This window comes from Phasianus colchicus, chromosome 14 (genome assembly GCF_987193195.1).
Source record: "Phasianus colchicus chromosome 14, bPhaCol1.hap1.1, whole genome shotgun sequence".
Taxonomy (NCBI): Eukaryota; Metazoa; Chordata; class Aves; order Galliformes; family Phasianidae; genus Phasianus; species Phasianus colchicus.
The window spans coordinates 15,025,675-15,038,684 of NC_143449.1; the positions used below are offsets into that span (position 1 = coordinate 15,025,675).

The 13,010-nt window shown below is 47.0% G+C and overlaps 1 protein-coding gene across 1 annotated transcript in view; it reads right to left on the reverse strand.

Moving 5' to 3' along the window:
- Positions 1 to 13,010, reverse strand: part of PCDH19 (protocadherin 19) — a 52,006-nt gene that overhangs the window by 21,313 nt on the left and 17,683 nt on the right. Inside the window, exons 3-4 of the mRNA XM_031594299.2 lie at positions 7,911 to 7,969; positions 4,887 to 5,056 (exon numbers count right to left, since the gene is read on the reverse strand). Of these exons, the coding sequence (XP_031450159.2) occupies positions 4,887 to 5,056; positions 7,911 to 7,969 (229 nt within the window). The remainder of the gene's footprint in view (positions 1 to 4,886; positions 5,057 to 7,910; positions 7,970 to 13,010) is intronic.

The window sequence follows — 13,010 nt, forward strand, 5'->3', positions numbered from 1 at the left end:
CCACTTTCCATAAAAATCCTTCTCAGGGGTTTCACAGTATTTTGAAAAGCTGACTGCTCCTTCCGTGCTGGCCATTGTAGGAGCACCACTGAGCTTCCTTAGTCTGTTACACTGAAGATCTATGCAATAATACAGAAATCAGAAATGCTGTAATAACAGGCGTTGTCCTGTAAAGAAAGCTTACAGCGTTTATCCATCTTAAGGGATGTGCTGTCACTCACATAGGAATGGTATACTGCACGTCTTGTGCTGCATATATGAATATAAGGAAATAGGTATGTTATTAATTTTTATAAACTTCCAGAGGAAAGCAGCCCTACACTGAACTGCCAAAGCCCTAAAATAGGTCACCTGGGTCTTCATCTTTATGTAGCTCTATTGCCTTCTGCAGAATAAAAGGGAGTTGACGGTGGAATGATTGCTGGAAATTAATTTCAAAATCAGCAGTTTCTAATAACTGTGTTTGCCTACAGTTAATACCATTAGCCATGTTCTCACTTCACGGCTGAAATGCACCAGATACTATGGAGATGAGCATGAGAACCAATTGGAATATTCTAGATAAAACCTGATCCACTAAATGACAATGTATCTGAATAATTAGGGATGAAACCAGCATGAAAAGTTTCAGTGAATATCAAGTGCCCAGCTCTCCTTTACATTCAAGCCTACTTCTATACTATGCGATAGCATAAAGAAGACTTAACATAAGCATTTAAATATAACCCATTTCTACTCAAAGAACCCTCCATCTTGCTGGAGTTTATCAGACCCAGGCACAATTAAACTACCTTTGTGAGCAAAGTTACTCAAATGTGTAAATGTATGCAGGATCAGGTCTTTACTGATGACATTTCATGCCAACCTTTACTGCTGATCTGGCACCAGAAGAATGAAAGTGATGCTTTTAGAAGCAATTCTCTGAAGAGACGCATTACCGACATAAAGCATTGCTTAAAAATCCCCAAACTTTGATTTTAAAGCTTTTCTCTTTTTTTATGGCTGTGGTGACTACTTCTAACACTGCCTTTTCATGATTAGTGTGTGTTTATCATTTCTGCACTTTCCTTTGGATTCTATTTTTATCTTAAGCAGTGAATCGCTGCTTCACTGGGTCAATGATTTTCACAATTAATGATAAAAATACTGGCCAAGAATGGGAATTAAGACAAGTTTGAAATCTGTTGCTTGTAACATTATAAACACACATTTGAAACAGTTCTGTTCTGATTCGTACACTGACAAGAGCTTCTATGACTTACAGAGCACGAGCATGGTTCTGGCTCAAGGCAAGGTGAAAAAGGCAGTAGAAGAAACTTAAGCAGATCTATGTGACTGTACACTTCCACACAAAGAAAACAAGCCAAACTTGCACAAACGAAATGTTTGGAAGAGGGCAAAGGCATTAAAAAAAAAGTCCCAGTATGAGCAAAACCAAGGGAGGAATAACTACCTGAATCACAAAACAGACTATCTAGCCTCAAAGATGCTAATTCAGGTCCTGAGGGATCTAATCAACCTCTTTGTTGAAGTAAAGATAAAACTTTTTGACAGCAAATGCTTTCTGATAAAATGGAATTTTCAATTACCCTGTGAAACATCTGGTCCGTGCTGCCACTGACGGGAAAAGCACCACCAGGCTCTGCGGTGCTGGCAAATGTTGCACGCTGAGATTTCCCCACATCGCTGGCAGGAACAGGCAGCAGGAGCTTCAAACCAAGTGCTGAAGCTCCCACGTCCCCCACCTCTGCCCACAAAGGCACCGTTATCACCATGCAGCAATTCCTGCACCGGGACTCGCTGCATCCTCCCGGATTGGCCTGGGAGGAAATCCAGTACGTACTGCAGTGAAATTGGCCAAGATACAAAGGGCACCCCAGCATTTCTCCACACCCTCCAGCAGCCTTCTCCAGCCAACATGAAACCTCGCTGACATCCAGCAGACGCTTCCAAATCTTTTCATACAAATCCATTGCAAAGTTCAGCTGAGGGTAACGTTACAAAAAAGTGTGTATAAACACCTCCACAAATAAACAAACAATTAACCAGCAGCCAAGCAATTGTGGAAGGTGGAGCAGCGCCCAGTGCCCACATTCCTGAATGTCCCATTTGGTATCAATTAGCAGGGGAAGGAAAACAATCCTGCACAATAATGAACTCCAAATTGGGTACATATTAGAGCAATTAAAGCAATCTTTTCAACTGATGAATTTATAATCAATAATTAAGATCCTGAGGTAAAGAGGGACTGGGCAGAAGTCCTACTTCCAAACCAGGCAACGTGGCTGAGCTCCAGGCGCTATTTCTGATGACCTGCTGCTGCCCACTTAAGCTCAGCACCCTTTACACGACAGACTGCCATTTTTCTGGAAATCTAGGTCATTTCCAAAAGGAAGAGAAAGGGTTCCTGCCAGAGAGACAGGCATGGAGGCAGTGAAGCCCCCTCCAGGCCAGTGGTAGTGGGAAACCAATTGTGTCTGAACATCACTGGCATATCAGTAATAATATACGAAACCAACCTTCATTTTTCCCCACTCAAGTCCGAAAGTCTTGTAAGATCAGGTTCCAAACCCACTCTTCTAGAGACTGATTTTAAGAACGCTAAAGGAGTTTTCACTCATTCCTACTGCTTCCTGCAGGAAATCCAGCACCTCAGTAAATGAAAACTGCCCAGACTGGTCCACGCTAACCCCCGACACCAGCATGAAGGGACCGTCCTCATTAACAGGCTTCAGATCAAGATGTCACTGAGCTGCAAGGATTTGTGCCAGCCACCATCCGGCCTCAGCAGAACCATCATTACCCACAGAGCAGATAAAAAGATTCCCAGATTATCTGGATGAAGCCTGAAAGTTCCCCTCTGATAACTGACTCGTGGTGTTAAGAGCAGAGATCCAAGCCCAGGGCATCTCAGTGGGCTGCCAGGCAGGGGATGGTTAGGACCAAGCGAACCCCAACGTGTCTCTTTTGGGTTATAGGACAGGCATCCCACAATATGCTCAGGGAGGCAGGCAGCCCGCATCCTGGGTGATCCTGCCTTGGATACTGAGCTGTCTCCTTCTCGCCCCTGCACTGCTGACCTGAAATTGGGTAAAAATTATCATGCCGAAACCATCACTTTCATTATGTGGGAACCGCTGTTATCACCGCTGTCTGAGTGCCTTGATTTTCCTGATTATTTTATACAGCCCCTGCTTGACAAATCAGCTTAGAAAATATTCTCTTTAACCTTTTCTTTAGCTACTGTGCCAGTGACTGCTCACCTCCCTGCCTGCAAGTCCAGCCAGATGGCAACGCAGAGCTGGTGCTTTGGGACTGTCCCTGCAGTCATGCAGTCATGAGACTGGGGAGTGGGATGGACGCCTGGTTTGCTTTTGGAAGCCTCCTTCTGGAAACACTCCTTGTTCTTTTGTGGGTGTTTTACATGCAATAGGGATTTCTCGTTGCAGTGGATTGGACCAAATTTACTTCCTTTGTAACTCCTCAAATGAGCTCTGCCTCCAACTCCTTTTTAAATTCTCTGCATTGTTACCTGGTGTGCAATAGAGACAGCCCGCAGACTTATCAGAAATGTAATCTCTGTAAAACCCTATCTGCAGTCTGTTGAGATTGTTTTTTTTGCTAAAGAAATGTGACAAAAAATTAACAGATGTTGCTCAGACTATTGGGCAGGACAAGAATCAATTATGAACATTTTTTGCTTCTACAGTCATCCCTTACTGCAAACGCGTCTTAGGAAACCCTCTCCTGATCAAAATGAAAAAGCATTTCTTTGTAATAGAAGAATAATAAATGATAGCTATCAGCCTGCATTCTCTGACACAGCACTGGTCCTTGGAGAATTAAACTGCCACTGTACAGTTATATAAATGTTTAATTTTTTTCATCTTTGGCCACAGTAGGGATGTCTGGAAATACATTATCACTGCAGATGCCATCCCTCTCCAATTAGCGTGGCTGGCAGTGTGGAATGGGTAGGTGACCTCTGCTTTCCCCTGCTCGCAGAGTCTTACAGGGTTAACTACGGCCATTTAACAGACTCTATTGAGAATTAATACAGCGATCAGCTTCACTCCGGAAAAAAAAAATGAAACATTCCACGGCGCAGATGGCAAGAACTCTCTCTCCCCCGTTTGACTCTTTTATGACAGCAAAACAAAGGCTTTTAATGATGTTTACCATGAATTGAATTAAACAGCTGAAGACCAGTTCATAATCACAGCATTTTGTTTTCATATCCTTAAGTCTTTTAGCAGTGGGGCTTCCATTTGAGCCTCAGCTACAGCTTATCTCAAGATATAGCCAAGCGCCCTGAGGCTTCCCTGTGCTGGAGCACCAAACCGCATTCATACTTCTTAATTGAAAAAGACAGGATGTTTGCATAGGATGTTTGCATCAGTAAGACATTAAAAGCGACATTCATGTCCAAGTACAAATGACAGCTTGGGCTCAGCTGAACTCCTCTGACTCTTTTCCTCTAGCTAACACCAGATCAGGGCTTCATCTTCCAACTGTGCACGTGGGGATGCACAACAGCTGAGACCACGATGCACATTTTGGGGAAGAGATGCAAATCTCTCACCCACCAGGGCTGGTCTCTGCTGCGATGGCCGACTAGCAGCACTGATCTCTTGGAGGAGCCATTTTGGGGAGCAGGAAGGAGCTGCCCTCCATCTGCAGGCACAAGCTCAGGCTGGAAGCTGGTAATTCCCACTCTCATCCCATCTCACGCGCTGTCACACGGCTGCTCGGGGTGAAATATGGGATAATCCCACCCGCTGGCTTACCTGACAGGCACAGCGTGAAGATTAATTCCTATCTACCAAAGTCGTACAGCCTTATCCCTAACCCCCGCTAAGGCATACGGGGGCCACGGTGGTGCTCACCTGGTTCGGGGCCCTGTGAACCCATGGAGGGCACGCTGGTGTTGAGCACGTCGTTGACAGCCGTGTCGCAGTAGAGGCCGCGCTGCACGTCGTGCTCGCTGTCAGTCTGGTCGCTCTCCTCGTGGCCGCTGTCCTTCAGGCTGTTTCCCTCCAGGTCCTTGAACGTGGAGCTGCTGGGGGAGACATGGCAGTGAGCTGGGCCTGCCACCATCGGCCCGCACCCCAAATGCAGGCTGCTCGCGTGCGTTGCGGGCCGCCGCCAGGATGCACACGCATCCAATGAGCTGTTTCCACAATTAGGCTTCCTCGTATTGTGCTACTTCAAATTAAAGATAAAAGGATCTCAACTTCAATTTTCTAGGTTATAGGCCAAGTCCTAATCACATAAAGGTTTAAAATAAAAGCCTTCCGGGAAGCGCAAATTTCTTCTCATCCTCTTTCCTATTTTTAACAATAACTCTGTGGATCTGGGTCCAAGTTCACAGGGACTTCAGGGGATTTGGCAGCAACCGGCTCCCTGACATCCCCTGTGGTCACAGCTGCCAAGGTCGACACAGGAGGGACACTAGGGCTGAGCTGGTCCCAAATTCCTCATGTTCCCATCCTGGCGGTTGGCCCAGTGGGGCAGGAAGCTGCTATCCAAGCAAAGGAAGACCTGCATCCTGGGTTGGATGTGATGTGAGTGCATGGAGCACATCATCATGGACAGGAGAGCACTGGTGGCTCTGGGGTGTCCAACACCAGCATGTCACCAGGACAGGATGGAGTGACTGCAACAGCATGTCCCCTTCCCACCAGCATAGAGCTCTGAGTGGTGAGCTGCACATAGGTGTCCTTGGCATTGTGGGAAGCCAGAAGCAAAGGCACTGGCTTGTGGACCAGCAGCACAACGAGCACAGAGCCCTGGCATGGACACAAGGCATGGTGCACGTGAACCAGGTGACCCAGCTCCTGGCAGCAGTCTGGGCCCAGCTCTCCTCCAGGAGCCTCTGGGAGCAAGGGGCCGTCAGTCTGGGCCCACAGACAGCTGCATGGATGATCCCCCTGCCACTCCCCAAGCCCTGAGACAGCTGGCTGCTGCAAGACAGGATCATCTCGAGATGCATGGGATGGAACTTTCTGGGAGCGTGGGCACGGGCTGGAGTGAACAGAAAGCAAAGGCAGATGCCAGGATTAAAAAAGAAAGTGTTTGCCAAAGGAGGGCTGCCAGAAAAGCACCTGAGAAGGGCCTGGTGCACAAAGCAAAGCCCCACTGGCTCCTTCCCCCAGGGCTACTTGTACCCATGGGAGATCTGGCTGCACTGAACTTGCTCACTGGTAGATCTGGCTGAAATGTCGGCGTGAGGAGCGGCCTGTGCTTCAAAGCACTGAGGAGCTGCAGATTTTCATTACTTAGTGAAGCCCTTTTGCGTCTCCACGGAAACCAAGCAGACCACCTACCAACTGGTGCTTTGCAAAGCACACGAGGGGGGAGCTCTGAAATACATATAAATTGGTAAACCTTCAAACATCACCTTTTAAATAAAGATGTCCCTGTTGAAGCCACTGACTTTGATTCCAGGCAACATCAAAGAATTTTAAGTTAAGAAAGCACTACATATCTACAATTCATTTTTGTGTGCCTTATGTGAGTGAGAGAGGCAGGCAGACAACACAGGAAAAGTACAAATAGATTAATTAAAGTGCTGGATTGGAGGAGATTCACTCACCAGAGATAGAAGAGCTACAACATCTTCATAAAGGCGAGGGATGAAAATGATGCCACAGTATGCTACAGAAAATATTTTTGTTCTTAGATGTCTGCACAGCGTCCCTGGCACCCGCTGTACTTAAGGTACAAGACAAAGGTAGAAAGCGAGGGGAAACGCTGTCCTACACGGCGCTGCTGTTCACAACGTGCAGCAATCTGCGTTACAGCGCATTTATCTCCCTGCAGTGAAGCAGACCATAATGCAGCAGCCACACAACACGGTTCCGCGGCTGACACTTCTCCAAAGGATGTGCAGGTCTGGGGGAAGCGGCAGCAGCAGCATTTCCCAAACAATGCTGGAGCAAACCCCGCTGTGGCAGGAGGGAGCACTGCTTGCCTTTATGTTAGGTGTGAAGGAGAAAAGATTAATAGATTTGCTTTTTTTCAGGGTGTCTGTGGACTGCCTTGCGAAGAGCAACACGGCGCAGGCAAGCCACCTCTCACAGTCGCATTAGCATCGTTAAACATCACACATAATGCAGGCAAATATCCCTGCCCCTCTCTAGCTGCACCCAAATTGCTCATACAAAGCGCTTGCAGCTCCCTTATATTTTTAAGATGTAAACAAATGGGATTGCAGCCAGGAAGATAATTGGATTTTTTTTACTGCTCAGAGCTGTCCTGAAGATGATCCAACCTGGGTAAAGTCAGTGGGGTTAAACTGGGACAGCACAGGTCTGAGTCCATTGGTGACATCTTTGCCACCAGTGGGCTCTCTGAGGACACCAGCAAGGCAGGGTTGTATGCAAAGGGTTAAATTCACCCAAGGGAAATTGCTAGGTTGTAACTGAACTGATGATTTGCTTTTTACCCCTGGAAGGAAAATCCTAGCAAAATGTTGCTTTGCCTTGGTATTCAGACTAAAACAGTAAGCATGCATAAACCCAATTACCTGCCCCCAAACGAGGTTTTTTTCCCCCCCACCTCACATTATGAGGAAAACTCACCATCCAAAACTATCATTTTGTTCTTGTGCATTCAAATAGAATAAAATCCATGAATTTTAAAGTTGTCAGGGTAACGGCACTCTACCTAACTTGCTGTAACTTCCCAGTGTGTAGGAACCAAACAGAAGAAAAAAGACTTTCTTTTGTTGCAAACCAAGAGCAATAGGACTTAATAGGCAGTAAATACTGTTTTTAAAATCAAATGATAACTCTGGAAACGTTTTGCATATTAAAAAAAGCAAGTACCATATAACGCAGTGAGAAAGAACATTAAATAATCAGGATTTGGCTGGGCACACCAAAGCGCTTTCAAGCCAGCCTACGTACCTTTTTATTAAATGAGCTCTGCTGTTCACGTAGTTGGAGTCAAAGGAGTAATTTTCAGTCTGCAAGGAGGAAAAGAAAAGGGAGAAGTTACAGGCTGCTTTCTGCTGGAGTTGGTGTTGGGCTCGATGTTCCTTTGAGTCCCTTCCAATTGGGGATATACTGTGTCTCTGTGAAGCAGGCCAGGGCATTGCCTGGCACCACAACCTCTGCCCACCTCAGTGGGATCAGCACCTTGCATGTCCCCCTCCAAGCCAGAGATACCCAGTGCAACCCAAACCCCGACCCATACAGCAGCAGATGATGACTGCGAGCCCTACACAAAGAACCAGGCTGGCTGGTGACCATGGAACAATTTGTAGAGAAGAAACAATGTGACTACACTCTGTTACAAAACTAATTGCTTTTAATTCCCTGATGGACTCGGTTCTGTGTGTGTCAATTTGACTGAAAGTTCAAAAGGTATTTTTCTTATTAGTGTATAATTAACATGTTAAAATATTTATTGCATAGATATGTAAATGCCAGCAAGGTAATCCCCTGCCAGAGAATTTAATGCAGGCACTTTTCTTTGTTTCAAATCATTTCACTCAGAGACATTGGCTCTGTTATTAGTAAAAAGGCAGACAATGGGTGGCATGGTTAAAAGTTGGAAGGGAGTGAAAGAGTGGGAGAAAAGTCAATGGATTTGTCATTTGCAGGCAAAGCCCACTGACAAACACCACAGCTGAAATGCTGTCTTTTAACCTGAGATTACAGAACCTGGGCTCTCAGTTTTCACAGCTAGGATGGAACAAAACATAGGTTGAAAAAAAAGCCAGAACAGCAGGGTGTTACCAGCCATGAGACCACAGAGCCACAAGCATGGGACATGGTTGGAATGAACGTGGTGGGACCAGGTGACAGCCACGTGGTGGGACATGGTGAAAAACACGGTGGAACATGGTGGGAGTTATGGTGGGATATGGTGACAGCCATGTGGTGGGACATGGTGGGAGCTATGGTAGGAGCCATGTGTTGGGATGCTGCTGCGACACGGTGGATCATGGCTGGAAGGTAGCAGGAGCCTGAGGCAGCCCCGCAGCTGCTTTCCCTCCAAAGAGCCACCTGGGGATGCTATGGCCTGTTTTTATGGCAATTATGAACATGGTAAAAATAAATGCATGCATCTTTAATGTCTCAATAAATAAAGGAAAGCAGAGGCTGCTGCTAACGTAATCACAACGGCAGGATGCAGGGAGCGGGGCTGCTGCAGCAGAGCCGAAAGTGAAATCCAATCGTACCCCGGCTGAGGTTATACTGCTGTACTGAGATAATAAAGCAAAGGCAGCCTTGGTTAAGTGTGACCTTTTCTGAAATACAGCACAATATCTAATTTACCAAACAGGAGCCTCCCAGAGAGAAACATGCAAGGATCTGCGAGCCGGGGGAGTTGGCCTAGCACTCAGCACAGCTCAGTTATTACTTTCACATAGTAATTACTGCTGTAGAGTCACGCAGGAGATTTACTGCACAAACTACTGGTCCCTGCAGTTCTTGCATCCTTGTTCCTGCAGCACAACTTTGATTGTTAAAGCGCTCTGTGTCTCTGCAGGAAGCATACACATGTATTTTTAAAACACGCAGCGGCGAAGATTTAAGCACTGCAGAACATTTCTGATCCTGCGTCTGCCCATCAGTCCCACTGCTGCCAACCTGGGGATCTCCAGCAGAGATGGAGGGTGGGAGGCAGCCATGGGAAAGCAGAGAGGAAAATGCATGCCCACACGCAGAGCTTTAATGCACTGGCAGCACGTGGACCAAGCACTGGATTCCAATGGAGCATCCAGGGCCACCTGTGGGTAATGCTCAACTTGGTACCACCAAACAATACCCAAACATCACCAAACCCCACCAAAACCCACTGAAACACCTCCATGTGGTTCTACCAGGCTGCCAGCCTAGCTTCTATCCCAGCCCAACTCCAGCCCTCACGGCAGATCTGACCAACGACCCTGGGAGCTTTGTCATTGATTTCTGACAGCAACCAAAAAGACAAAACCTGAACCAAACAAAACCACTGCCTGATGAACAGGTCCTTATGAATTAGTTTGGTTGGCTAAAATAACACCTTTCCTATGCAGATCCTCTGCACTGCCCACCACTCAAGATGCTCCGCACCGCCACAATCATGAAGATGCAATGCCAGAGATGCCATGTTCCCCCCTCCACTTCCTAGGAGATCTTTCATCATACTCAGGAGCTGTCCCCAGGCTTTAAATCCAGCACATCACTAAAAGAAGCACTACTCATGCAAATCCCTTCCACATCTCGGCAGGACAAGGAGCAACATGGCAACAGGGACTGCAGCCAGGTGCGCTCCAGGTGGTTTCTGAGGTAGCTGGGTAGTTATGGGATTATCTGTGAAAGTGATCTCCATGCAGGCTATGGGATCAAACCGGGAGAATAAAACGGGAATGAGATTTTTCATGGAGGAGGGCTGCTTTATAATTTGCATTATTCAATCGAAGCTCACTTCATTTAAATCTAGTTCATCCTGCAAAGTGTAATCACTTACAAACAGAGGCAAAACGACTGGGAAGGAGAACGTCTACAACATGTCAACATTTTAATTGGAAAAGGATACGCTCCCTCTCTTAATGAGGCCCCAAGAACAAAGTCAAAGCACAAAAAAGAGGGACAAGGTAAGGCTTGTTGTGCTGTTGAAACAGCATGCTCTTCATAACTCACAGCATCAAGAGTCCGGCCCACATTTTCTTCATTATTTTGGTAAAAGCAAACAAGCTGACACTCTCTTAATGATCAGATCAGTAAAAATAAAAGGAGAGAGGGAGGGTCCTCAGCCTGAGTCAAGGGCCACCCCCAGTGCTGCCCACTCTCACTTCCCGCTCAGCTCAGCGTGAAGGATGCTCAGCGCTCGGCAGGATGGACCCCACGCTGTGTGAATATGCCTTATACTAAGGTATGAGGGGGCACTGAGCAGCATCTACATGGTGCCTGTGCTCTCTGGTGTCAGACCATGTTACTGCTCTGCCCTTAGTGGGCAGGCATGCTTGGGGCCGTGGGGAGTGCCCGGCTCTAATTCGGAAAGTGCTTCTAACCGCTGCCTTAGCAACACAAATATAAATACGGCATCAGGCACGCTCAGAATCAAGCAATCAGCAGGGACATTTTAAAATTCTTTTTTTTTTGTTTCCCCCCCAGCTGTTGTTGAGGGCTCCCATTTCCGTTAAAGAAGATGCAGAGTTTCAATGCAACTCTTCCAACCCGGACATCGGGACCCAAAGGGGCTGCAGGGAGAAGCTTTACAACGGGGTAATCAGGGCTGCATTACGCTGCTGTCCCTCCGCACCTCAATAATTCAGGGCCTGTTGTTCCTGAGTTTTAGCCGCGATGCGGAAAACATACAAATGAGCATCTCTAAAGGGGCGGCTGTGTGCCCTGCCCAGCACCCAGCTCCAGGCTGTCACATCGCTCCCCGGGCACTAGGAATGCATGGATGCCCCAAATCCTTCCTGAACCGCAGGAAGGGGCACCCGTCCCCGCACCCCTGACCCACTGCATCTCCGCTTCTCACTTCGGGGTGAAAACATTTCCATCTCTCTACAAATTATTGCCAACCTGCTGCAACCTCCTGCCAAAGCGCGTAGGAACCCTTCAGAAAATCGGCTTCACAAAAATGACACATTTAGCGCCACTTTTTCAGAGTTGTCCCTTGAGCCTTTTTTTTTCCCCTACGTGCCTCGTTAATAAAGCTTGCATGTCACCCTTTATTACCAGGAAACAAAGTGGACCTTTCTCCCAGGCTGCAACGTGCATCTCTTGTTTGGGGTTTGAGCAAATCCTCCCAAAATACCCCACCAGGACGCACGTGGCCACCAGGAACACAGGTCTGCTGACCAGTCATCATGCTGCAGGCACATTCAGGACCAGAGGAATGTCAAATTGTTCACAAAAACACACACGGTCTTCCCGTGGGAAAAGCAGGGCAGGTGGTGCTGCTTCTCCTTTTGCTCTTCAGTCCTGCTCCATGCAAGGCAATCAATATGTAATAAAACTGCTGCTCCCCATTTGAAAATCTCGCCAACGCTTAATTCTTACAGCCCACGATATATTGTGGGTAATACAGAATACGTGTAAATTGCATGAGAACACTCAAGCTGCACTTGTGAAATGTGGATAATTTTAAAGGAGGGGATGGGTCAAATGAAGTCCCGCTCAGCCATGGCTGGAAGTCATTATCAGTAAGCAAGCTGCTTATTGCCCCGTGGGAAATAAGTAAGTGGGCTGAGACTCCTTCCTGCAGGGAACAGATGCAGCATGAAACACAGCCTCATAGCCACCATCAGTGAAAGTGCTGCAAACAACCAGCCCCAACCAACCAACCAACCCTAAACAAACCACATCAACAAACCGGCCCCAGGTAATCAACTTGTCCCAACCAACCAACCAGCCTCAAACAATCAGCCCCAAGTAACCATCTCTGAACAACCAACCCCAAACAATCAGCCCCAAACAAACAACTGACACCAAACTACGGGCCTCAAACAACCAACCAACCCCAAACAAGCAGCCTCAATCAAAAAACCAGCCTTAACCAACCAACCAACCCCAACCAACCAACCCCATCCAACCAACCCCAACCAACCAATCATCCTCAGACAACCAACCAGCCCCAAACAACCAACCCCAAACCACCAGTCCCAAACAATTGACCCCAAACAACTGACCCCAAACAACCAGCCCCAAATGAAGAACCAGGCCCAAACAACCAACCCCAATCATTCCCAAACAACTGGCTCCAAAAAAAACAGCTCAAACAATCAGCCCCAAATAACTGACTCCAAACAACCAGCTCCAAACAAACAACCAGCCCCAAACCTTTGACCAAATGTGAACACTTCTGGTTATCGTTAAGGGGTATTTAAGAAGAGACACCTGGGGAAGCCTGAAAAAGTGAAAAGGATCTGACCTCTGGCATCTCCCTGCGAAGGCATTTTTCCTATATCCTGACTTACTGCTAAAGTAAGAGATTGCAAACTGTAAACTAGCAACACAGCGTCTCTGAAAAAGTAAGTGCATTTAGGCATCTGATATTGATGT